The sequence below is a fragment of the Protopterus annectens genome, chromosome 1.part1 (genome assembly GCF_019279795.1).
Source record: "Protopterus annectens isolate FY-2018-M chromosome 1.part1, PAN1.0, whole genome shotgun sequence".
Taxonomy (NCBI): Eukaryota; Metazoa; Chordata; order Ceratodontiformes; family Protopteridae; genus Protopterus; species Protopterus annectens.
The window spans coordinates 1,424,122,332-1,424,150,132 of NC_056726.1; the positions used below are offsets into that span (position 1 = coordinate 1,424,122,332).

Consider the following 27,801-nt stretch of genomic DNA (forward strand, 5'->3'; position numbering starts at 1 on the left):
TATCACCTTTTCTCCAAGGAAGCTGAAACTTAGCAGCAGTCTGCTAATTTAACAATTATGCAACATCTGAATAGAGGTGGGTGACCTTACCATAGCCTATTCAAAAGGGCTTGCCTGACTTTGCTGGCATAGTTGTAACAAATCCGTAGTAATGTCCACCATGCTTGAACCATAAGGACTAGATCCTGTGGAAGAAAAATCCTTGTGATGGGGTGAATTTCATGACTGAGATTACATTTTAAGTTCAGTAAAGGTTTTACCATTTATTTTGAACTGTTTGCCTCACCACATCTACTAGCTGTAGACTTGTCGTTGGTTTGCTCATTTGTTTTCTGGGACATTACCTTGACTATGGTGCTATCGGATTTGTAGCGTGTTGGACCTAGGTACATTGGTTTTGTGCGTGTACACTTTTCTAATTGCAGATGTAGTGATTGTACATAACATTTAGCCATAATGAGGATCTGGATTTCTTTGCAGTGCTGTCCGCTTATCCAGTAGACCTATGGTTAATGGTGTACCAAATCACTTCAGTGAATATGGAACACTGAGCCTGACTATTTGGTTAGCTTTGGTTGATTACCTTGGTGGTTAACGATTACTTGTAACATAATGTTTGCCCTTAAGATTCATGTTGACTGCTGTACAATGACCCTGCAATTCTTGAATACAATAAAATCTGGGCATTGCTTTCAAACCTTGAGAGAGAGAGAGAGCTAAAATGTCTGAAACTCCTTGTTTCCTGCCAAGCACTTCTAAGCATGTCTACCACAAGAGGAGTGGCTTCTGGCCCAAAAATTGTAGTTCATTTGGCCATTTGGGCAGTTTTTCCATCTAGCCCACATTTACACTGGTTTCCCACCTTTCTAGACTAGTCCAAATACAGATTTGTGTATCCAAATACAGATGTGCTGTATCCAGCACTGTCTGAGCGGTGCCAATTTTTTCCTTGGATCTTGGTTCTCTCCTTTCTTGCACTTTGCTAGCTTATTAGTCTAGCACTTTACCATTTATTGTAGCGCACAAAATCAGCGCTAAACTTTCTAAGAAACTGCTCCAGTACTTACTAATGCCCACCTCTCCAGGCAATCTAAGGTCTCTTCCCTGTGCTTTCTCCTATTCACCTGTTGTACTTGGGCATCCTGAGGCAATGTAGCAACTGCCTCATGTAACAACCCTCTTCTTCAACACTTGAGAGACTTGCAAAAGTGATGCACTTGTATATCCAAATTGGAAGCCATGCACTCCAGCCAAGACTGGAGTAGCTGGTCAAGAGCAGGTGGCAAACACTTGTACCACATCACATTGAATACAATAGCCCTCCAGACACACAAACACTCTTTACATAGAAACACAAACTACACACCCACAATCTACCCAAGCAGCAGAAACTTTAGAGGAAAACACAACACTAATCATGAGACTCTCCTAAACGGTGTGCCACAAAAGTCCCCAAGGCAAAACAGCATGCTTAACACATTAGTGTCCCTCAAGTCACCTGTGACTAAAGTTCCACTCCTTATGTTGAAGAATAAGGTGAAAAATTATGTTAGCTGCCTGTCAGGTGCCAGGATCTTCCACATAATGCGTCCCTCAACAGGTACAAATGACTGTCATTGTACATGTGGGTGTGAATGACCAGAGATCTACCTCCGTGGGCTACATGAAGAGACATGAGCTCTTGTTTATGTAGCCCAGGCAGGTATGACCCTAGCCCTACCAGCATCCTACCATCAACCAGAATGATACCACAGTACAAGCAGACATTTCAACAATTGCCTAGTTTCTGGTGTTTTTCTAAGGGGATAAAGGTCTGCCTGGGATGACATGATTGATAGACCTCTATGCTTTGCCAGAGATGGCCTGCATCTGTCGCCCCTGGGCTTCCCCGATACAGAGCAAGGCTCTTGCCACTCCTATAGTGTATATTTTGGTGGCAACCAAATTACTACCATAACTGCTACAAACAAATGCCATCTGAGGGTCCTGCTGCTCAATGCCAGAAGTCTAATCTCAAACATGCACTTGCTTGAAGCACTCTTAACACTTGTGCTGCTACAGAGACCTGGTTCAAGGTAGCAGAAAGCACCCTGCACTACCGGGCTATAAATCATTCCACACACCCTTTCAGCCCCAAGGGTGGCGTTTCCATTTTCATAAAAGTATGTGCACACTTCAGACTGTTCAGCGCAATGCATCTGAGGTACTTCAGGTACAGCTAACATTGGTTAAGACAGTGTTCTGGTCCTAGCCTGATATAGGTCCCCAATAGCCTGATATAGGTCCCCAACCATGTCCCAAGACTCACTCCATGTTCCTAACACTCATACTAGGTGACTTACCCCTCCATTAACTGGGAACTACTCGTGTACCAATACACTTCACCAACTTTTCCTGGAATTCATGAATCCCAATACCCCCTGGGCTACTAAAAACATAGATGGCTAACTTCACAACAATGCAAATTGGGAATAGTTGCATGACCACTGAATCCTACACCAATGCACTGTACAAATGAATCTATCTTGCTATATCCAATAGAACCAAGACGCTCTCCTCCAAAAAAGAAAAGCCAATCTAGTGGTTCCTGCCCATAAACTCCACAACAGGAGGAGGAAACTGATGTGGAATAGGGTGAAGTCCAAAGACTAGAAAAATCAGCCTGCGGATCTCCTCGTATGCTCTAAAGCTAGCTATGAAAACAGAATTGCAGCAGATAGTAAAGGCCACTACAAGGCTGCCTATAATTATACAAGAATCTCCACGGCAATACCCAGATTTGCTCTTGGCTACTGCACAATGGTGCCTCCTGTATTGAGCCAACAGATATTGCCAATATACTGGCTGACAGATTCAGTGCCAACTTTACCCCCCTCCCCAAAGGAAAAGTCACAATACAGTAGATTTCCAGGTACCCAGTATTACTGCTGCACAGGTTAAAACGGCACTGTCCAAGGCCAAGAATACAGCTTCTATTGGACCTGACAATATCCATGGCTGTGATCTACATGAACTACAGAGTGAACTGGTACCTCACCTGTGTGCCCTGTTCAATCACAGGCTCACCCCAGGCTTTCCCCCTACTGAATGGTACACTGCTACAGTCCTCCCTCCACAAAGAGTGACTACAGACCCTGGGAACTATCACTGCATTAGCCTGACTAGTCTGGTATGGAACGCATCATCCTGGACCTAAGGGTGTAGGGAATCTCCAAACTCTGTATCCCGCACTGTTTGGTTTTTGTGAAGGGTAGATTATACCAGCTCAACTTTAAGTCATCACCAGAGCTGTGGATGAAGGCAAGGAGGTTCATACAGCCTACCTTGACCTGGCCAAGGTCTTGATACCAGTCCCCACTCAGGGAATCTTAGAAAAACTCCCTAAGCTAGGCATCAACCCACAAACTGGCTCACAAAGAGTGTGAAAGTATCTGATTAAAGTCGGACTGACCAGTCAAGAGGAGTCCCACAGGGTTCAGTCCTGGGTCCTCTCCTATTTGTATCTACATAAAGGGACTCTGAAGTTTGCAGATGACTGCAAGTTAGGAGCTATTAACTCCGCTGTGGCCAGAAAATCCATCTCATTACTAAGGGTTTTGCATCCAGGAGGAAAGAGGTCATGGTCTCCCTCTACTCTTCCTTTGTTAGGCCAATCATGGAGTAAAATTCCCCATTTAACAACTGGGAGGCGCCACAAAAGTACATTGCAAAGAGGATCCTAGGCCTCCTATATGGACAGACTCAAAACTCCCAACTATTCTCATATTGTCTACTTAAAGCGATCTCTGCTTGACTTACAAAGCCATGCCTGACCCAGGTCTGTTAGATTTCCTAAGGAAATCCCAATCCCTCCACACCACATGCTCCAGGTCTGTGACCATATGAACACCCTGGAAACTCTTGAACTAAGATGGATCTTAAGGCTAAAGGCTCATATACCCCCAGGTCTGAATACTATAGTCAATCTTCGTCCAGCTCTAGTAGGACCTGGCTAATATTTATACAAATGGCTATCCAGTTTTCCCTAGCTTCAAAACTCTCTAGCTTTTTAGGTTTTCAGTTTGGATATGCCTAATATTTTTATGGAGTAGAAATGTATCTCCTGTTAAAGATCTGATGGAAATGTCCATTGTGACAGAACCTAAGCAAATATAAAGTACTGAAATGAAAAGTCCTGTAATGTAATGGCCATCTAGTACATAACTTGGATATTGTCAATATGAATACTACATAGAAGTACACTACCTTTTAATAACATCTAAGGACTCTACAGACATATCTGTTATAATAGAACTCACATGAGCATGAAAGCGTTGGTTTTTTCCATGCTAATCAGTGATTGTACTGTACATCATATTTTAATCTAATATAAAATTTCTTCTAAAAATTTCTCCTAAAAATACGTTGGGAACTTGTATTTTAGTCCTCCGGACTATTAATTTGAATGTCCGGTCTGGAATTGTGTTATAGTATAATGCATTACGTCAGAACATACTTCTTGACACAACCATTTTTTTGTTTAGACAAGGAAAAAAAGGTGATACTTTAGTAATATCGGGCTAGTTAGCTTTCTGGTAAACTAGGAATTATTAATTCCATTTGGTATATATTTTTTGAAAATTAAAATTAATATTATATTCTTCAGGTTTTAAATTTTCTGTATTATAATCCCATGCATTTTCTACATAATGTGAAACTAATAATCTATTCATATTAATATGCTAGCTTGTAGATTTCTCTAAATTTTTCCATGTTTTTCCATGTTTTTGGATAACTTGGCGAACATGTATATTCTAATGGCGTTATTTTTGCCAATGAGTTTTGCTAATGACTTTCAGCATGGTTTTTGTTATATATTTTTCTTACGCAATTAATATAGCTCTAAGCTAATTATGTATGCTCTTTTTATTTGTTATGGTGATCTTTATATTATGTATTCTGATCTGAGCTTTTTATACCTTATAACTCTGGTAATATCTACATAATACATAAATTCAAGGTGAGAATAAAAGGCTGTATTAAAATGATAAAATTACTTATTTGTAATGAGACAATATCTTGAAAGAATGTTGTCCTGTAAGAATTCGTTATTCATTTACATGACGGCTATGTACGTCTGTTTTATTATTATTTTTATTTAGTATTATTATAGTCTTGGCTTTGTTTACAGTGTCTATTTTATATTCAATATAGTTTATTCTATGACATCTGTGGACATGATACTCAGTTGTATGAGTTTTAATTTCTCTATACTAAATAGGAATGTTTAGTTCCCGATCTATTTTGGAATGATTACTAGCTAGTAAGAGATCGGACATCATGTGAGCGTTGACTAAGGCAACCATAAATGCCTCTGATGAATGTTACGTTCCTGATAGACAATAAACAAAAAGAAAGTTCAACAACTCCAATGCTAAAAAGAACAGGAACTTCCCAAAGAAACTCGTGCACGAAAGGATGTAAATTCTTTCCTTTATTCCACAATCCTATAGCAGTTAAGCGCTTTCAACTGGAACCCAGTCTTCTTCAGAACAGTCAACAAGCACCATAACTTCCTTTTTATACATAAACCAATCCAATCATTTTAAAAATATGCCAAAACACTTAAAGGTATAGTGCACATTCAGCAGCAATGACCATAAAAGTCAAAATTTATAATCTTCCTAGATATTTGAATAAACCCATATCTAGTGTATACAATAATTATACTGTCAAACTGTATAAAATATTAATAAAACATTTACATATTTAAAATTTAAAATTATTTTTACACATGTATGTGAAACTATATATAGTATGTAAAAAAACTAAAAGCTCTATTTCATATTCATACTACTATCAATGTTGAAAGACTTGAGACTTTTTAATAAATCAATGCTATAATAACTCAATGATTTATACTAGAGAGGACCAAAAAGGTTTAATACTGATGGACTCGTTTAGTCCTGGGGTCTAGTGGCGCCTAATAAAATCTGCCATCTGCTTTCCAAGGCAGCTAGTTTCATCTTCCAGTTTCAAATATTGAATAACTAATGGTATCTATAATAGCAAACTGAAAAGTGTGCTCTTTACCATATTCATGGATATGTTTAGACAATGCATTCTTCATGTCCTTCCTCTGAATGCGTAAAGGTGTTCATATATACGCTTTTGAAAACTCTTTCAGTCTTGCCTATGTAATACATAGGACAAGTACAACATGTAGCAATATATATCACCCTACTTGTGTTACAATTTCCAGTTCTAGTTCTAATACATGTGGAGTTGAAGTTTTTAAGTCTAATGTATCTGGATTCATTAATAAACTTACACTGTTTACATCTGCCGCATTTTGTTGTACCTTTGTACATATCCTTTGTGGCATTATCATAACTCCTTCTCTAATAATCTTTTTAAATTAATGCCTGTCTTATATACAAATTCAGGAGAATTTCCCCACATTACGCTCCAAATTAAAAAACAAGTATATTCCAAATGTTGTCGTAATATGTCCTTAATAAAACACGATGTGGAGTATAAGTCAAAATACATGCTCGACTAGAATAACTGGATGGCAGCCCTTCATGTTTTTCATTAACTATATATTTACCTAACAAAGGACATATTCAATTGTATCCATCAGCATGTGATCCGGATATCCACGGTTACTAAATAATGTCCTAATGATATCAAGTTCCGTTCTCATCACAGCAAGACATCCTCGCTGCACGGATACACTGTCCATGTTCTTAAAATGTGGAGGATGGTTACTTGTGAAATGTAGGTAATCATTGGAAAAGGAATATTCTAGAAGTGAATGTATGTTGATCGAGACCAACCAAGACATCCAAATAAGCAATGTCCACAGTACTAGTATGATGAGTAAATTTTAAAAATGTAGAGGATAGATTGATGAAAGACATAAATTCTTGTAATTCCTCTATAGAGGCCTTCCACAAAATAAAAATGTCATCCAAAAATCTGGCATAGAATGATGTGGGTTATAAAAATGACTCTTAAATAACACTTCCTCTTCCCATTCCAACATCACCATGCCTGATAGAGATATCTAAGTTTATATCATTTTTAGTATTTTTTTAAATACTGATTATTTAGTTATGGCTGTTTTAATTTTATCTTTAGACTGTGTATAAATACCCTGAATCGTGTTTCTTTAAACAAAATGACAATAAATTGCAAATGAGCTATTAGAATTGCTGCCCTAACTTCTGGAAATAATGAATGTAAAGCCTTAACGTACTAACAGCTTTACTTCTTCTAAAAATGGGCAATACTTCCTGCTAAGCAGGATTGTATTTAGCAATCATGCAATCAATTAAGGGATATTTATATTTATGTATGTTGATATGAATCTACTGCATTAACCTTGACATTATTATGCCGTGAATCTATGAGTAACTTTAATATGTTGCTTATTTTAATGTTATATTTAGTGTATTAGGACTAGGTACGTAGATGTTGATCTCAGTAAACCAATATTGTAGATGAGCTTAAATTAATCTAATTAGCAAAGTTAATTGATTTATTGTAGGCAATGGATTAGTATAAAAGATGTGGGTATTTTTTGAAAGATTGTAACCTGATGAGTCATTAAATGCTGTTAAGGAAATCCCTAAACTCATTACCTCATAACCCAGAGATTGCCCATGCTATGTAATAGACTTCCCATGCATATCGAACAGAGCAGCTCTCTGGCCCTTGAGAAATCTTGAGTGGATGGGAAATAATTACTCCAGAGGCACTGGGAACCAAGGTCTGTTGGCATGCCAGGGTAATCTATGGACTAGGCTTGTAAAGGCTCCAGGGCCATTAGCCTAGTACACATGTGTAAGACCATGCACATGTTTTTCTCTGGTATTGAACCTATCTTGATTTGTTTGACTTGGTGGAACCAGCGACTTGTGGTCAGTCGGGAGCATTGGCTCTTAACTTTATTCAACTTTTTCTTGGCCTTTCATTGTGGTCATAACTGGCTTAGACTGCTCTGTATTGGAAGAATTAACAACTAAGCTGGGGCTCGGTGGACTCCAGAAACCATTGGAGTAACTTATTGGCTAGGCTTATAAATGCCCTTGGGCAGATAGCCTAGTACCTACCTATGTAATGGCCTTAATGCAGTAAAATTCGGTCCCTTTTCTTTCAAGAAGATTGGAGGCAATTCATGAACTGAACCATGCTTTATATACAGTCCTTTCCTCCCTAAGTCACAACTTGTATAGTTCCAAGTTTCACAAGTCTGTAAAGAATAGTCTCCTTTCCCGTGCCACTAAAGATACCTTCTGTATACCACTAAAATTCTGTGTCCTTGTCTGGGAGAAAATTGGTTTCAGCTCGTTTCTCAAATGGTACACTGTTTTTGCAGAAACTACAGCTTGTTAATCTGTCCCCAAGCAAACTACTACCTGTGCACCCCTCTGAGCAGGGTCAGTCATGCATGATGAGCTCTTGAGACAAACCAAACACGGACCTATTAAAATCCACTTGCATAGCCTGGAGTATGAGCTGCTATGCTTCCAAATTTTGATCATAGGCTAATTTGCCAGAAGGCCCAGCCAGCAACCCTGTACCTTGTCTAAGGTAACCACCTTAACCATTATGCCAATCTCCAGTCCCTTTAGGGCCGGGAGGGTCTGTGATATTTGTTTTAAAAGACTCTTCTAGGTGAGCTTATCAATTTTGTGCATTAATTTAACATGCACGCCACTAGCGTTGTCCATGTAGATACAAATGTGTCTAGCATGCTTACTTAAAACACTGGGTGCCAATTCACCTACATGTCTTTAGGGTTTTGGAAAACTGCGGCTGCTGGTTTGACACTAAAGAATCCATAGACTAGAACTCATGCTGGGAGTACCAGTGATGGTTATGTTGGTTGCATCCTGCTTTTGCTAGACCACCACTGACCACAGATGCTACTTGTCTACACTTGTATGAATTGCACTGCAACTTTCCATGCACTGCAACTTTCCACAACACGCAGCATTAGTATAATTGGTGGTGGTGTGGCTTATCAGTAAGTATATAATACATTACACTACTGCCATGCTACAGCAGTCCCTGAATAGCAAAGCTGCAACTTGTATCCACAGATGCAGTTGGAGATCTAGAATGGAGAAGGGTAAGGGAGCTCCTGCTCGCCAAACATTCCAAGGGGCCCATTCAGTACACATCCATGGTTTCTCTTCACATTCTGCAGATTTAAAAATGTGCAGTCCTTTGTATAGGATTTGTGTAACTAAAGTAACAGATGGCATAATTGCTAAATGGTAGTGGTGCCTGACTCTGCACAACCCCTAAAATGTATGCCCCCCTCAACGAGTGAACAAAAATGTGCTCATAGTAACTTGATACTAGACATGCGCACACACCTTGCCTCCCATAAAATTTAATACTATGACCTATAACTTGGATACCCTATCCATCAGACTGGATGCTCATTGACCACCTACTCCCCACCAACTTGTCCCAACCTATCTGTATATGTTTTTAGACCGTGGAAAACCACCATGAACTGTTTTAAGTGACCTAATGACAACACTTCTGCAGGCTTGGCCTAGCCACTGAAATGAGCCTTGTAAGACAGTGTGTTCCCTTGTTAAAGCTGTTGTGTTCCTGTAGTAAGTGCCAACAGATTAAAAGTTTCTGCTCAGACTGCACACCGCCACTAGACAAGGCTATATAGCCACCTTTCACACAGACAATACACAACCACATCCATTTAAGCTTTAGAAACCCAGAAAAGAACCTCCTAGGCCAGTTTCACCATATATAGCTGATGGTTTGGGGACTGCCAGATCCCCAGGAGTTAGCAAAGTTCCCTATGGCATATATTTAATGTACTGGTAAGTAGCAGAGCACCTGGCTAAAACCTATAGACTTGGATGGCATTAAGACATTTAAAAGTGATTTTCTACCAAAGTTCTCTGGTGCTGGGAGATGGAAACTGACCTTTGTGCCAACATTGCTGTTCCTGCTCTACTGGGTAGCCAGTTGTGTACCGAGCTGATGTATAACCAGAAAGTAAAAATATGGCCAACCCTTGCACCCATCCATGTGTGCATGCTCACAAGCCATAGTAATTTTACTCTGATCATGCATGGCTTTATTTGATGAAATTGTGAGAGCCCCTGTTATGCCAACTTTTGCTTGGAAAACCTACAATGACTCATTTATACTGCCTCTGGAGCAATAAACTGGACATGACTTCATTTTGGAGAAATGCTACACCCAGGCCATTGCAGCTAAAATCAGCACTTTTGTTTAGTGACCAAATGTATAGATCAGGTAATGGGATTTATTACAGTTGAGGTGGCTGCAACTTATCCAAGAATTTATGCCTAGGGATTATTTCAAAATTGGGTTAGTTCAGCTATTGCTGCGACTTTGCTTGCATTCTAGTACTGATGCTTTGACCAAAATACTGACACTCATGATTACCAAAATATTATGTCTTGGTATATAGAATAACCTAAAGTTTCCAGAGTACTGCCAGTTTAACCATGCATTAAATATCAAGATGTCAGTCATTCCCTTGAGTCACTACTGCTTAAAAAAAACTTGTGCCCTGTGCAGTGTCTTTTAAATTGGCTTTTAGCATTTTTTTTCCCTCTGGGGTATTTGCCAAAACCCATGTTACAAACTTGTCATCTCACATAGGTAGAATGAACCTTATTGCACAACTTTTTTTTTATTTGTACATTTTTACTGAGATCATCTGTGCACAGCACTTGGTCCCGTCCATTCCGTTTTTACCAAGGCTTTCTCCAACATTGTCTCTACTTTAGACAGCATAGGAAGCAAGCTGAACTCTCCTAGAGTGTTGTGGCATGTGGAGCAGAATTCAGTTTTATGTTTATTTTTCCATCTTGGTGACTTCATGCAATTGCATATTCTTTGAGAAACTGCACACATCATAAGAAGCCTATGTTGAGTATAACAGCCCCTTTCAGTCTTCCACACACTCCGTGAATGAGAATTTTGCCAATCCTTATCTTCACTTGTTCCAGGAGAAAAAGCAGTCTCTTAAACTAATAAAATGGTCCAGCCATCTAAATCTTCAGCTCATTTTTGCATTTCACACACATTTGGCATTCTTTGGCAACTGGTGTATGGCCTCTAAAGTAAGATTTCACAAGTTGCAACTTAAGGTGTTTCATCCGCTAACCCAATAATTTATAATGCTAATGCATTTTACTTCTAGTAAACCCAAATGTTTCTACCAGTTCATAAGTCTTGCACTGTAAGAGATTTCACCTTCCCCTTTGGATTGTGCACACTTTTTTAACTTGGCAAATATTGGTTACCCAGTAGTGTAAATATCTGGATACACAATTTTGAAAGAGCTCTTCTGTACAAAATGGCAGCTCTGAAGAACAGTTGGCTTATCCTGAAACACTTGCTGTAAACTATGCATTTGTTTAAAGCAGTGATGGCAATAAAACATTCACAGTACATAACTGACTTCAGTTTGCAACATCTCTGGAGTTGGAGGAAAGGAAACTGGAGATTTCCCCAAGTTGAGTTGTCCAGTGGTAGCTAGGTTTATGCAGTTTGCTGCACCTTAATGGGAGCAAGGAATCTCTATCCTGATGTGCTAGAATAGGTCTCATTTCTCCCTACCCCCTAATCAGTGGATTATCAGTTGGGTTGATGTGTCTTTTGGAACATGCAATACTTATTAGCTTACAAATGGTCTGAATTAGGGAAGTGTAGACATAGAAATGCACATCCATAAAATGAAAGCCTTTTGATAAAATGTCTGATCTATCTATACATGCAAAAAATTTTGATAAATGACCCCCCCCCCCCCCAACTCAAAACTGGAGCTCTTCGCTGCAATGGTTCCTTTGCTGCATCTCAAAACAGATCTCTAGTAGTGAAATGGAATACTTTGCTGTAACTACTAGTGTCCACAAAGATCTGAATAGGCCTCCTGTATTTCAACATTCATCTATTACTTATAAACTACTAGAAAAAAGGAAATCTTTGCTTTTATCTGGCGGCACTGATAAAAATAATGTCGCCCAATTACATGGTGTCATAGATCAGTTGAAATTTGATCATATACATGGTTAAACTTGTCAAACTAGTTGCATATATAGAGTGAAAGCCTACCTCACTAATAGCCACTTGCCACTCCAGTCTTCTCTCCACTGTGCAGACCTCGGAATTAAAACTGTTGGAACTACCTCCTCATCCAATGCTCTCAGCTGACAATACATGGACCTCTCGGTGCTCCCTCAATAGAATGTTATGCTGTACAGAATCACTATATAACCAAATCTAATATTGCATGTGACTACAATAGTATCCTAAATTGGTGGACCATTATCCCACTACCACTGGTTCATTCAGAATACAAACTCACTTAAAAGCACAACTAAAACTTCTTGGATAAATGGATCTACTTCTGGAGATCTCCAGGATAAATGCCGGTTATCTTAAACTTGTATTTCAAAATCCTATGCTTCACAATTGACCAGCACCTGAGTAGTTTTACTAGAATCTCCCGGCCATAAGCTGACACTACTACCCCCACCTTCATTCTAATATGCACCTCATGATAAACTTATGACAACTGTATATATAAATCCTGGAACTTTACTATCAAGCTCCACATCACTCAACCGTGGCGGATTTAGGCTTTGCGCCTCCCCCTTTTGGCTAACCCACACATCCTGAAGGCAGAAAAAAAGCTTTTAAAAAATAAAATCTCTCCACTCGCGAGTGCAGAACATGTTTTACATCTGCAGTGCCAGAGTATTCTCCTTTAAGGAAGACCTGGTATCGCACATGCATGTGCCAACACAGATGTAAACATTCTGCACTCGTGCGCAGAATTAACTAGCAGTTCTGCGAGTGAGAGTTGCATATTCCATGACTGTTAAGTAAACATTTTTTTATGAGACTGCACACTATTTGGTTACTTTATGTGGATATTTCCCATAACAGTTTGGTAATTTTCACATTATCAGCCTTAACTCCATTTCTTGCTGTGATCCTGCTGTATTAATGGGGGCTGTAGCTAAAATGGGTCCAGTCTGGGAGTATGGATAGCGGATTTTATTAATTGAAAGAATGTGGCTAAGCATTTCATTTAATACCATATATATTTCTTAGGTCTGCTTTTCTTATTGGCCTGAATAATTGTTTGGCTGCATGAGGAAGAAGTTGACCATTATAACAATTACTTTGTCTTGTTCCCTGTGTTTTAGTGAGTGGCTAGAAAACAAATATGAATTTTATCATGCAGGAGGTTGAGGTGACTAAATGTCACCCTTATGGGTCAAGATGGCAATCGAGCTGAGGAAGTACAGGTGGGTTGAGGTCTTGGATGTAAATGTCACTAGTGGGCATGGATGCTGGAGTACAGCCATTCTAGAATTTAATGTCCTTAAGCACAATGCTAAGGAGGAGGTCCAGGACCTTGGTCTGCTGTGGGATAGATAGTAGAGGGTCCTCACAGCAATGACCAGAATTAATAGATAATGTCTTACTCTTTGTAAAACATGCCCCAGTGATTCCAAAAACTGAGTCATGGATGTTGGTGCATCATGGAGGGAATGTTACTGCTTGCTTGGGTATGTTACTGCTTGCTTGGGTATATTTATCATGGGAGTATTAAAGTACGTTAACTACATATACAGACTACTACACAATTCTCAGCTGATGATGGATATTTCAGTATAGGTGGTGATGGAGGTAGACTTATCCTGTGAGCCCTGCAGATCATGTAGGATCATCTTATGGAGGTGGGATGCATGCCTGCGCACAAGATTGTAGAGTATACATGTACTCTAAATGCCTGACTGGGTTTGTGGATGTATGCTGTAGTGTTCCCCCACAGCTCCCTAGGCAGTGCAACTGCTTTCACTTGTGTTAATGTCCACTCTTGTGTGCATGCTTGTATATCACCTACTGTGGTGTCTGTGACAGTATGGTTCTGAAGGATAGCTGGCATGATGCTGCGGGCTGCTGCCCACACCTTTGTTACAAATTTACATACTAACCGTGTGATGTACATATCCCTATTCCCACTGTTTTGAGTGCACTCATGATCCTTGACCACCTTCAATGGTCTGGTAATTGGAGTGACAGCTGTTGGCATCACAATTTTTTTGGGACTGATGGCACACCTGTGTAGTGACATCACGATAACTCTAATTTTGCACAGGCAGTCGCATCATTAGTGAAAGGTTTCTGGATCTGTCTGGCATTGTACCCAGTTTACCTGGCACATGGCATAAAGTGTGGAATTCACTCTTCCACAGGTGTCCACTCAGCCTGCATCCAAGGCATGTGACTATTCATCACTGCACTTGACAGACTCTTAAATTTTGTAGGATCTGGTTTATAAATGCTTTCAAAACCCCAGTAATATATCCAGTTTGTGTAAAGTTCCAGCGGCCAGCACAGTCGCTGCTAAATGACATGCTGTTCAGTGGAATGTTTGTTTCCTTTATCCCTGCAGCTGATGTTCAGCTGCCACCAGCTCCTCTCAATTCACTGGATATGCTATATCCACCATAGCCTTCTCTTGGCTCAATCTAACCCATACCTGACGCTAGTGAATAGTCAAAACATACTAGTATTGCATCAAACTTCTGCTGAGGAGTGCAGCCCACCTCCCACAAAGTGTATCTTTTCAAAGCTCTGCATTAAAGTGCATGCTCTCTTCATGCATGGTCAAACCTCAACTAAGTATACTACCAGGCACTTTATGCGGCTATTCCAGGGAGCCTAGGCTACCTCCCTCCTAGGAAAGGTGTGTTGACATCAATTTTCCCCACCCAGTCCCTCCAGTGCCCATGCATCTAATCAAACAGACGTCGCCCAGAGACCATAGTAATTCATTACACCTGCTGTTTAAGTGGTAGCAGGGTTATGGACATAGGATTTGGACATGTAGGACTTCTGCATTACTAATTAGTGGATAGTATAAGTGGCTGGCAGGATACATACACCATCTGCATGTCTTGCAGTATTGTCATGGCTTCTCTAGAATGCATAAGGGAGAAGCCCCTACTTAGCAGTAGTTATTGATTGCTGTATATGCAGGCTCAGTAATGAGATGCAAACAGTCTATTGTGGTGAGCACAGGTTAACTAGGGAGCAAGTGATATAGTCCCATCACCCCTTTTGTCCTATTCTTCCTGGGTACAGAGGCAGTGAATCACTGGCTACAAAGATCTGCATCCTACTGGAAGATACAACCCCTTTTTTATAAGCTGTGCTATATAGAACTTACCCTAGTCACATTGGTTAAAATTATGTGTCCAGATAGCTTCCCAAATCCAAACAAGCCTACTTGTAGGGTCTTAATTTCCTTGTGGTTCTTCCCTGAGGTAGAGGACTTCCCAAAGAATACAATAATGCATTTATTGACATTATTTTTGGTCCATGATTCTGGCACCAGTTATATTTTTGGGATAAAACTTCCTGCAGGATGGCTATGTAATTTCAGGTTTCAGTGACTGTTAGTAACTTGCAGTCATGCGCAATCTTAGTCAGCCAGAGCCCACTGGTATTTTACTTCAGAGAAGTAGATGATAAACAGGAAAGGTCCCAGCACAGAACCCTAGGGGACTCTACTGGTGACCAATCCCTTTGTGGAGGTAACCTCCCTTTTTTGTTTGTGCCCGAGTGGGAGATTGTCAAAAGCTCTGACCAAGTTGAGGTATGCAGTGTGTACCCTTACCTTCTTCCATTTCATTGGTAACCTTTTCAAAAATGTCCAAACTGAGTAAGCATGATCTGCCCTTGACAAATCCAAACTGAAATGGGATCAGTGTTTGGAGGTTTCCGGTTTCCTAAGTCTTTCCATGGCTTTGCATATTAGGCTGATCAGACAAGTAGATATTTTGTGTTACTGTCCTCTTTGAAATGCTGCAGTAGTTAAGTTGTATGCAAAGTATGAAAACAAATTTAACTTAGTTTTTAGGACTTTTTCATAATATGTAGTTCCTTAACTTGCTATGCTCTTTTTAATTAACTGAACTTCACTTGGGCACACACAATGATTTATGCTGGTTTCACAAATCATGATTTACTTTGGTAAGGGTATTGGGGTGATATCACCTTCACTGGGACTCTCTGCTATCCGTATCTATCTAGTGGTACACACCAGGTTTTTTGGATCCTAGAAGAAGTCTAGCTAATAAGCAGAGGTCAGAATCAAACCCGGTACTTTCTGAGGTGAAGACCTTAACCATTATGCTACGTCCACCCACACTGACTTCCAACTGATTGTATGTTGCAGTGTTTTCACACATGCCGATGGAATATGTTAAGGTGATCTCTTAAATTCCCCTTCCCCGGTGTTCTGCTTTCTCACCTCAACTAGTCTACTTTCCAGACTGCACCAGCCCCCCCTTTTTTATCAAACAATTTTATCAAACAAAATTTTAACATGTCTGTAGATGTCTGGAATCTACAAATGCATTGTGGTGGGAGAGATTTGGGAAGGAATAGTAGGAGCTTAGTCTTTTTAGGGTTGTATGAGTTGGTGGTCAGTTAGCCATTTTTTCTACAGATGAGAAAGTGTTTTGGGTGATGGAAAGAAGGTTAGAGATGTTATCAGAGAAAGATGACAGAGTTGCTGGCGTATTGTTTGAGGGAGGAGGTGGTGCAGGAGTAGTAAAATTTAAAGAACACAACCATGCCTTTCCTGCATTTTAAAATTATCTTTGTTTAGTCTACTTTTTGTGTAGGCATTTCACTATAATAACCACAGTTTTAGTGTGTTTACCCCTCCTGTTTTTACTGACCATTTTAATGTAGCATTTTCAAGTACCCAGGTGGGAAGCCATATTGGATTCCTGCAGTCCCATTCTGTCAGTACATTACATAGCACACCTCTGCACTCTTGGGCTTTATTTCACTGTCCTACCTTCTGTCTCAACTGACTTCTGGACCACAGAGAGAACGCATTGTGTTATATTGTGTTTCATATGAATGTAATCTAATTGGCAAATTTTAGTGTGCAATGTATTGACGTCTGTCCATGTACACTTACTGAAAGTTGAATATTTGTAATCCATCAAGCTTTCCTCCCCAGGCCTCTGAAGAGGTGTTTTAGTACATCCTACAAATTCTAAAACAAGATGTTTGGATGTCGTACAATAAATAAGGACAAAATGGAACTCTCTCCTTGCCAGTAGGTCCAGGTAGAGGCTTGGTGAGGTGGTAGGATGTGGATGAGCTACTTGTAGCTAATGGCTTTCCTGAAAACATTTTGAGACTAAGTGGACATTGAAGAAAGCTCAGAATACTTGCAACATTCACCAATTAACTGTACATTTTGTTTTTGCAGTTGCTTAATGGATAGCAAGTCAAGTGATTCATCTTCAGCATTTATATCACCAAGACCTCAGCTAAACAAATTGTGGTTTTCTCTGTCTGCCTTCAGATTCTTCAATGATACAAGAAGCATGGTAGGTTCTTCCCTTTATGGACATGGCTTATTTGTTTAATACTTTAGCTAAGATTTGTTTTCTAATTTCAGATATACATAACTTGCTATTTAAAAGCTGCTGATGCTACTGGGAGTCCAAACTCTACCAACAAAGCATGTACCTTCATTAAGCCTGATCATATGTAAGTGTAGCTTTAGCAAATTTCATTACAAAATGTAATGCAGTTTGTGTTTTTCCTTGTCTCAACACTGATTCAACAAACTGGTAGATAAGATGTACTTCTGCAGGGTCATTATAAAATTGGCTTCTAGCTACTTGTGGAAAAGAGTATTTGCTGCTGTTACTAGAAGTCTCTTGTTCTGAAGATATCTTGAGTACACCCAAATAACTTTTTACCCCCCCCCCCCCACCTTGACTGCCAATGTATAGGCTTTCCTAGTTTAGCCTCTCCCATTATAGCTCAAAATGAGGGTTAAGTTTAATTCATTTCCACCAACTTTAGATATGGTTTTAAATGACCCAGAGTTGGAATCTGTGATCCAACTTTTATTAGGTCAAAGTTGAAGATGTAGTTAATTATTGCAAGGAAAGAATTAAAATAAGTGATGTGCATTGAAGCTGCAGGAACGACTTCCATGGAAAAAGAATGGAAAGAAGAAATGCAATTGGGCAATTTTTTAAATGCAGCTTTAAGGGGAACAAACTGTATTTCTGTGCTTTGTCAGTTGTCAGCAACTGACTGGTAATAACTGTATATTCTTCGCAATAGAGGTTCAGTTCCAGATCTGTTCTGTCCTGTATAGTATGTAAACGAAGAGCCTTCCGTATCACTGTTGCAGTACTCTTCACCTAAGGGATCTCCTGCCTCAAGGATAGCCCATCAGGCCAGTATACCAGAGCCTTCAGCTCTTTTAGGAAACGTACATCCCACTCCTTGAGCAAGACCTTGGACAGGAAGGTGACATTTGGATGTGCATACTGAGAATCTTTGCTGCCAGTCCAAACTACATTGAACATGGGTCTGAACACCTTAATCTGCCATGTCTTCTGATAAGTGCCCCATTGGGGGTGGGTGGGGGTTGTGCTCATACAGAGGCAAAATCAGTGTGGAAGGCAGATTCACAGTCTCTACCAGTGTATTTGGGTGTGTTCCTACAATCATAAGCCATGTTTTGTCAGGTGTTCTACTTCTCTCCATATACATGGAGAAATGCCTCAAGTTGGCTCAGGGTGCTATGGCAGAATCTTTCCATCTTTGAGGTTCGGCAGGCAGTCTAAAAAGTCAGTCTGATCTGGCTGCTGTCCGCCCTCCTTAGATGTCTCAAGGCTGGTGAAAGCCCAGAGGATTGTCCTGTGCCTGTCTTACTCAATCCAAGGTCAGCAAGGATCCAGCTGCTTGCATGTCTGAGGCTTTGCAAGCCCCTGTGGTTGATGTTGAGGAGAGCATCTGATTGTATCTGAAGGACTTTGGGGGATGGGGGGGGGGCTGATTAATTTTAGTGATGGAGATTTCTATTATGGTAATAAGAATCTCATAAAAGATGACATATGGCCTAGATTTCTCGTCAGTGGTCTGACCCTCGAGTATTTCAAGTGGACAGCCCACAGAAAAAACACAACAGGGGAAATGTACAACATCTTGATCAGGATTGTTTATTTCATGCTTTGGCCTCTTAGTCACCTCAAGGGGTCTCTGTTACTGCTCAACCCTGGTCTTGGGATTCCTCTCAAGAGGCCTAAACTGGATTTTCAAAACTGAATTCTTCTGAGGATTTGGGCTGTGCTTCTTCCTAAATCCCTTATGCCTTGGGACTATGGTTCAGAGGAGGAGGATTACTCCCTTTTTAATACTTATTGGGATTGTTCTCAAGTCTCTGATATCCAGAAAAGATTGAACTCCTCCTACAGATGGAGTATACCAAACCATTTGGTGTTCCTCTTATCCTAGCTGTTCTTGCTTTGTGCAGCCCCTGACTGTTTCCTGCACCTAAGAAGCCAGACAGATGGTGCCTGAAGAGTGCAAATTTCCTAAATGCTCTTCTGCAATGTTATCTTATGAGTTACTGCTGTCTACCAAGCTATTACTTCTTGAACCATGGACAGGTTGGACATGAAAGTTTATACTGATCACTGCCATTTCTAAGGTGGTTTCTAACCTGACTGAGTAAGGCTTTGGCCCTTTCCTTGCTGAATTCCACTTCACAAGTTGTCTAGCATTTAATCAAATGTGGCTATGATGTGGCAGATAAGGGTTCAGTTATGTGGAGGTGGCCCAGGTTTCATCCTCTGGCCTTTGCCTGACATCAAGGCCAAGCTTTTGGATGTTCCTTTAGGTAACCCTCTTTGGATTACCTGTTGCTGACTTTCCCATGTCCCTCCAAGACCAGTGCAAAGGTTTGCAGGAACTGAAACTTCTCCCATTCCTAAATTTCAAAGTAACTATTACAAGTTTACTTTTGTTCATAGGCAAGCATGCCATTCTAAGAAAAGCAACAAGGGTTCTAGGCATGTGACTCCTTGGACTCTGCCTCCTAGGAAACCTTTTCAGGATGTCTGGTTTTGTTTGCTTCCTCCTTCCTTTTGGCCAGGTTCCCTTGTCCTTCCATCTTTAACAAATTTGGAAGAGAAAATCACTATACTGTTGGGGATCTGTCCCTTGGGACTTATTTCATGGCTTGGAAGTCCCTTCCTCCCTTTTTGGGCATTCAACCTCCCCGAACAATGCTAATTTCCCAGTGGTTTTCCACTGTGGCTCAGGGCAGCATTCAAGCAGTCTCTGGTAGGGAAGTGATTTTTACTGCAGACTACTTTTGGTCCCCAGAAAAGAGGGTGCATGGAGATGAGAACTGAGCAGGGAAAGATCCAGAATTCAAGTCTCCTTTTGGAATGCATTTCTTCAGTTAACTCTTCATATCAACTGGTGTCCATCTCAAGGATGCATACCTTCATATTCCCAGCCATCCTCTTTCAGGAAATTCCTCTTCCTTGCCTTTTCAGTTCTGATGTGTTCTTTGGCTTTATTGCTCAAGGGCATTCTCCAGATGTTCACACCTGGAATTGCTTTTTGCAGTTTGAGGCTTACCAATGTTTACTCATCCTAGAGCTGCTTAAGCTCCTTCACACAGCAGTTTACCACTTGACTCTTAACCATGCAGGATTCACCATAAATCTCCAGAAATCAGTGCTGATGCCTTCCTAGAATGTTTTCCTCTGCAGGTTTAGGATGGTTCCAAGCTCTCTGCCTTTCCAATGTTTGTCATTGTTAGGAAACTTTCTGGGGTCCTGGGATATATGACTTCCATTATGTTCTGCTTCCTCTCACCAGGCTTCATATGTGGAAGCTTTAGTAGTACCTCAAAATCTGTGTGGCTTCAACATTGCCTAACACCTGGAGTTCCTGGTTTCTTTTCTACCTTGTCTCCAGCTCTAGCTTCAGTGGTGGATTCAACTCTCTCAATCCAGAACTTTAAAGCTCCAGTTCTGAGCATTTCACAGATGCCTCAGATGTGGGGGGTACCTCTTGTGGCCCATAAAGATCTAGAGTGTCTGGTATCAAATGGCAGACCATATCAACATAAGTGAGGACTCACCTTCTGGATCTGTAAGCTTTTCATTCCCTCTCACTGGCCATACCACAAAGTTGGAGTGGGCATGAGGTCCTACATTTGCATGCTAGCTCTTCAGGTCTGGGATCCAGCTATCGACTATCTTCAGGTGCTATCGACTATCTTCAGGTGGTTTACATTCCTTCAGACCACAGTCTTGTGGCAGACTCTGAGCAGGTCCAGAATACAAACCCATGAATGGATGTGTCAGAATGTTCCTAGACATTCAGTTGGTGGGCTATTCATCTGGTAGATTCTTTGCCTGCCCTCTGAACATAAACTTCCTTTCCACTTGGAAAGTGGACATCCTGTTTTTCCTTGGAAGGGAATACACCCCCACCCCTTTACTAAAAGTGCCACACAAGATCAGGCAGGATTCTCTCAATCTTGCTGGTGACTCACTTTTCACACAGCATTTGCTCACTCTCCCTTCCTTCTAACCTGGCCATACCTTAATGGGTGGTTCTCGCACAAGACAAGGGGTCTTTTCCTCACTTGTCCATTCTTCAGCTGACACTGTGCATGATGTGGATCCATTTTAGGCACATCTTTCTGAACTTGTTTCAAGTTTTGCAGGAGGCCAGGAAACCCAATGCCAAAAATCATGCATTCAAATGGAAGATGTTCTGTAGGGTTCATCTGGTGGTGTGATCTGCCCCATGCTGGGTTGGCAGTTTCCACTCATGAATCCTTCTCTATCCTTTTAGTTTTGCAGTCAAACAATTCCTTTAAAGGCGTCCTTCAAATCAGGCTTCCCAGGAAGCTTAATCCACCTTCTTGGGACCTCAGTTTTGTACTTGGCGCCTTTTTGAGCCTACTTTTTGGCTCCCTTTTTGTGCCTTTTTTTTGCTTCCTGACTCTCCCATCCTCCTGTTTTTCAGATGGGATGTCTGTATACTAATCCTTTTCATGCCCAAGGTGGTCGATGAATTTTCCTTTAATCTGTGTATTTATCTCTTCCTAGTATCGTGACAGTGAGAAGATTCTTCATGCCTTGGATTTGAATTGACAGCTCACTAAAGTTATTGCCACATATGAGAATATTTTCTTTGGGTTTGCTGTGTTGTACATGTACTAGTCATTGCACCACAAGTACATGACTGTCACAGTACACAAAGGTGTAAATTAACTGAACATGTCTCCCCCTCCCCAATGGACCTATGGACATCTACATGGGGAGGCGAGATGGAATAGTTGTCAGATAGGTATGCACCTAGTATTGAGCAGCAATGCAAACAATACTATTGACTCATTGGTTTAGCTTTGGTGAGGGATTTAAATATAAGCTGGGCCCAATATACATATTTCTAGGAGGAAATGCAAAACACTAAATGCTTTGCAAATGATGGCTGCACCTTTCTACCCCCCCCCCCCCGAAGCTTTCATATATTGGGTAAATGCAAATGATGGCCACACCTTTCTACCCACCCCCCTAAAAGAAAAGCTTTCATATATTGGGTAAATCCTTGTCCATATCCATAATGCCTTTTAGGAGAAAAGCTTCAAACAGTTTGTTCGCTACTTCAGGAAGTCCCTTAAGCTTTAACAAATTGTTCTGGTCTCCTCTATGCATATAAGTGCAGTGCTGTAATGCCTACCCCATATTCAGCTCCACCACACTAGACCTCAATGGTGAGGTCTTGCACCATCTCAGACAAAGGATTGAGTAAACTAGCTAAATATGACACTTTCCCCTCAGCCCATACTTACTACCTAAATAGTCCATATGCATTAAGCCAAAAAAAACATTCTGACCTCAATTAACCCAAACTGAGACTTACTTTCACGTCCTCCAAAAATGTCTGGGAGTTTCTAAACTTAATACAAACTCTTAATTAGCCAGATCCCAAATGGCTGATAAAAGCAAGGATAAGAACTTGCTAGTATAATGCAAGGATCATAACTTACTAGGCTAATGGCCCAGGACAGCTTTGCTCCCCCATAAAACTGTTAACTTCCTCCCTGGTTAAATTTTGACATCAATCGCATTCACCATAAGGCTGAAGCCAGAAGCTTATTACAATAACAATCTTCAGAAATTAGGCCAAGGCTAATCTAGTAAAACTAAGGTCTGTCTTAAGCCAAAATCTCCCAACTATACTCCAGTGGTTATGCAAAGTCCTTTGTGTATGTCCATAGAACTGGTGGCATAGATAACAGCTGTCCACACCCTTGCCCAGAAATAAGGGTTTAAAGCCAAACTAACGGGGGTGTACATTTATCCTAGAAAAAAATGGTGTTTTACTCCTAAACCAGAATTGGAATGAGTCACATGGCATAGGGCCATTTCATACCAAGTTTCATGAAGGCATGAATGAAACTGGCGCAACCTATACTTCCTTTGCATCTAGTTGGCACAGTGCAAGAAATATATGGGGGGGACTGTGGTCCTGGAGACACTCCCTGGGATGGTGCCCTGAATTGTATGGAGGAATCTGTTAGTGGTGCCTTTGCTAGGAGCAAATGGCAGCTGCCATGTTTCATTAAATGGTCTCTGAAATGCAGTCCCCTTTCCCTAGGGAAAGGAAATTCAGGGTATGTTTTTTTGGTAGATCTGGCAACCACAAGTTCCTGTGCTGTAAATTCTGGACTTCAGATAATTACACTTTGGAGGGGGCACTAAGTACTGATAGCATCACACTGTGCTGATGCAAATGTTCTGTAGCATTTATCACATTTTCGAAAGATGAAAATGGTGAACGCTATTTCATCTGCCCCAAAATATCTAAACATGAAAATATAGAATATTCAGCAAATTTTTTTCCCATGGGAAAAGTTTGCTGCTCCAAAACACACACACACACACACACACACACACAGATATATGTATGTATGTATCTACCCACTTACTTTAACCCAAACCCTAATGTCCGTCACTATGCACACACCTAACCCGTGCCCCAACTCACTTAACCTGCCCCTAACGTACAAACAATCGCACACTTACTTGAACCCAACCCATAACTTTCCACCACAGTGCTAAGAATAGCAAAGCCACAAACTGCCAAATTCTTTCCCAAGGATTTGCTGTTCTGCGGCTTCGCTGCTATTGGCGTTTTGAATGTTCTGATATTTAACACTATTCAGCAAAGTTTTAATACTTGTGTTCTGATATAGACCCTTCCTGTAGGTTATGAATGCTATGAAATGGGTCAGGAATACTGCCACCTTATGACCTTCACCCTATCAGATTACATCCAAGTGACCCCAGGTGTTCCTGCAGTGCATCCTACTGTTGCCTGTAGGCATAAAACACAAGTCCAAAGCCATACTATGTACAGTTTGACATCTGTATTCAACCTGCACCCTATATATATATATATATATATATATATATATAAACACGGACAAAACTGCTTCACTTTGTATAAAAGTGGGAGTGATTTCATTGTAGATAATTGTGTATTGTACCTAGCTGGCCACTGTAGCTAGATAGCATGTGCATATGTTACAGAGCACATGCAAAATCTGTGCCATTTTGTATAGTCAGCCAGACTGAGTGCAGGCATGAATGGGAGATGCACATGCGAGTGAAGTAATGAGTCAGCTTAAACATATATGTTCATTTGCAGCTCCCAAACCCATCACACTGCCTCAGTGTCTCGTATGACTACCTGAGATGACAGTGTCAGAATGGTATCTGAAGTTGAAGAAACCATGAGGCACTAAGTTAGAAGTGGAGGAATGTACAGGAGCAAACTCTCAAATGGGTCTGATTTCAAACCTTTTTGTATTTTTGAAAGTGTTTAAAGGTGTATGAAAAGGCTAAAACTACAAAAGTTTCTGGAATAATTAGTGTTTTAAGCCTTTTCAGAGATTATTGTGCAGTTGAGCATAATTACCTGGTTTATGCTTTCCATTTTATGGAAGAGGGATTTCATACACTTGGGGTCTGCTGGTGTTTATGCTGAGAATTGAGTGAGCAGGAATACATTTTCATACAGGCTGCATTTTCTGATAGATGTATGTAGAAAGGCATTCCTAAATGTTCTTATGTATGCAGTGGAGGGGAGAGAACCACCAGAGTGCTTAAAATGTACATTTAGAGATGTATAACCCTGAAACTAATATTAAAATGGAAAGGCAAATCTTTTACACTAAATCAAAAGTCTGGTGAAACTAGCAGCATAGATTACCAATTTAACAAATTAAAGCAAAAATGTGCAGATTTGGTGATCTAACATGACAGGCTTGTGTGGTTTCAATGATGCAGTGATAGATTTTGCTTGGAGAGTGATTTAACATTGAGCATAAAAGCTTACAAATATGCTTACAAATGAGAAGAATGTGCATGCAGTGCAAAGACCCCACAAAGTTAAGATGAAAAAGAAATGTAAACTGAATGGTGTCGCAACACCCAACCTTATTGTTGGCTGTAGTAATTGTGGGGGCAGTCATGAACCTAAATGAGAGAAGTGCTTAGCTTTTGTTCAGCAATGTCACAAATGTAAAATGGGGAATCTGTTCTAAAGTGAGAACTGTGAGCAAACTTCTATGTCTCCTGATTTAATGAAGCAGTTAACGCTGTAGATTATCATTTGGCAGCAGAGCAAAATATTTTGTACCATTTGGATTAATGGGAAAACTGAGCTTAAAGTAGACTGGATCCAAGTGCAATGTGTACTGAAAGGAAAAGCTGGTGAAAAACTTTCAGCAAAGTGTGCAAAACTAGTTGCTTATGGTTGTGAGATTCAAACTGGTGGTATAGTAGTTCTCACATGCTATTCTGGTGGGAACAGCCATGACTTGCAGTATTTCACATAGTCAAGACATATGCAGCCATCGTTAGGCCTCAAAGACTGATAATGGGACTAATTAGGTTCACCATACATATCGGGACAACCACGATAGTATTGCATGGAATATATGGGACTAAGTGGACTATATATATCGGAACAACTATGATGGCATAGTCACTGAAAATGTTCCATGTAAACTTCCAGTCACACATTCCATGGACAAACTTCCAGTCACAGATTCCATGAACCAGGAAGTAAGCCCAGTTGTCAGACCAACAAGGAAGATTCTGGTAGCAATGCAGAGCAAAGCGAAAAAGCTTGACAAAATGGTGAATTTGGATGCCCTTGCCAATTTGTTGTTTTTACTGGAGCTCCATGGTCATAGCTTATAAGAAAAGCTCAGATGATACTAGAATATGTAATCAGATTAAAAATGCTTAAATGCCATTCATTGTGCACAGCTGCTCTCGTGCCAAATGCCTTTTTTGTCTTTGAAAAAAGTTCATTTTGGCAAATTTCACTAGACCACAAGTCTCCATTGTTAACCACTTTCAGTACACCATTTGGTAGATATTCTTGAATGCCATTGGGATTAAATTCTGCCAGTGAGATATTTCAACATGTAATGGGACAAATTAGGTTAGCAAAGGCTAACATGATACAAGCCTTAAAGTGACCTTTCTTGTGAAGTAAATCTTAAACTGAATCCTCAGAAGTGTAAATTCAAACAAAGAATGTACTTATGTGGGTCAGTTTAGTTCTGGCTTACAACCAGATCCATCAAGCAGCAATTCTTGAAATGCCAGTTCCAGGAAATAGGCTCATAAGTGTGTACTAGGCTAATAACCCTGGAGCCTTTACAAGCCTAGCTCATAGAATTATACTGGCATCGTGCCAACTGACCTTGGTTCCCAGTGCCTCTGTAGAGTCACTGGAGTGATTCCTGGGGGAATTTTCCATTTTCCATCCACTCCAAGATTTGTCTTTGAGGGCCAGTGTGAGACTCCGCTTGACATGTGTGGGAAGTCTATGCAAAAGCATGGGCAGCCTCTGGGCTATGAACCTGTCCCTCCAGCTTCATTTGTGGTAATGAGGTTGAGTTGAGCATGTAGTGTAGAGGGACTGGGATTTCTTTAGATATAGCACTTCTAACAGAGCTGGGTTAGAGATGTCTAAGTCGAGCAGAGATTGCCTCTTAAGTAGGCAATATGAGGCCAAGAATAGCTGGAAGCTTTTGAGTCTGTCCATATAGGACAACTGTTTAAGGCCTAGGATACTCCTGTGAGGTACTTTTTTTGTGCATCTCCAGTTCTTGTCTAGTGAGGTGCATGCCAAATGGGCATTGTACTCTGGCCTAATGAGGGAAGAGATGACCTCTTGCTTCCTGGATGCAAAACTTAGTAATGATGTGCCACACAGAACTTTCTGACAATGTTGTGGTAAAGAGTTTGCTGTCAATATGTGTTCAGTGGACTACCATCTATGTGGTCTACCATCTATGTGGTAATTCATGGGAACTGGGTTTTCCCCAAAGGGGATGACAACACGTTTTGGCATTGAGCTTAAAAGCCTTTGTTCTGACAAGTTGTTGGCCTCACTGAGGCCTTTTTGTAGGATGTCAACCTCACTTGGGAGTTGATTATGGCACCCAACTTGCAATCATCTTGGGACTTTGGCAGCCAGAGTTCCTTCATGTTGGCCTGAACTTCAAAAAGGAGAGTACCCAGGATACTCCACTCATGACTGGTCAGCAGTCTGACTTGGAACCCAGTGTGGAAGTAGCCGACTCAGTGAGCCAGTTTGGAGCTCACTAGCCCACCTAGTGATATAGGGGTTGATGCCTAGCTTAGTGAGTTTTTCTATGATTCCTGAGTGGGAATGGTATCAAAGGACTTGGCCAGATCAAGGTAGGCTGTATAAACCACCTTGCCTTCATCCACAGCTCTGGTGACTGACTCAGTCAACCAGGTTGAGAAGGCATGATTTACCCTTTCAGAAAACCAAACTGTGCGGGATCCAAAGTTTGGAGATATCCTTGTTAAG

General features: G+C 40.6%; 1 protein-coding gene across 1 annotated transcript in view; it reads left to right on the forward strand.

The window, feature by feature from the left end:
• Nucleotides 1-27,801, forward strand: part of LOC122813792 (zona pellucida sperm-binding protein 3-like) — a 48,711-nt gene that overhangs the window by 14,556 nt on the left and 6,354 nt on the right. The window contains exons 5-6 of the mRNA XM_044086303.1: nt 17,312-17,432; nt 17,504-17,595. Coding sequence (XP_043942238.1) covers nt 17,312-17,432; nt 17,504-17,595 — 213 coding nt within the window. The remainder of the gene's footprint in view (nt 1-17,311; nt 17,433-17,503; nt 17,596-27,801) is intronic.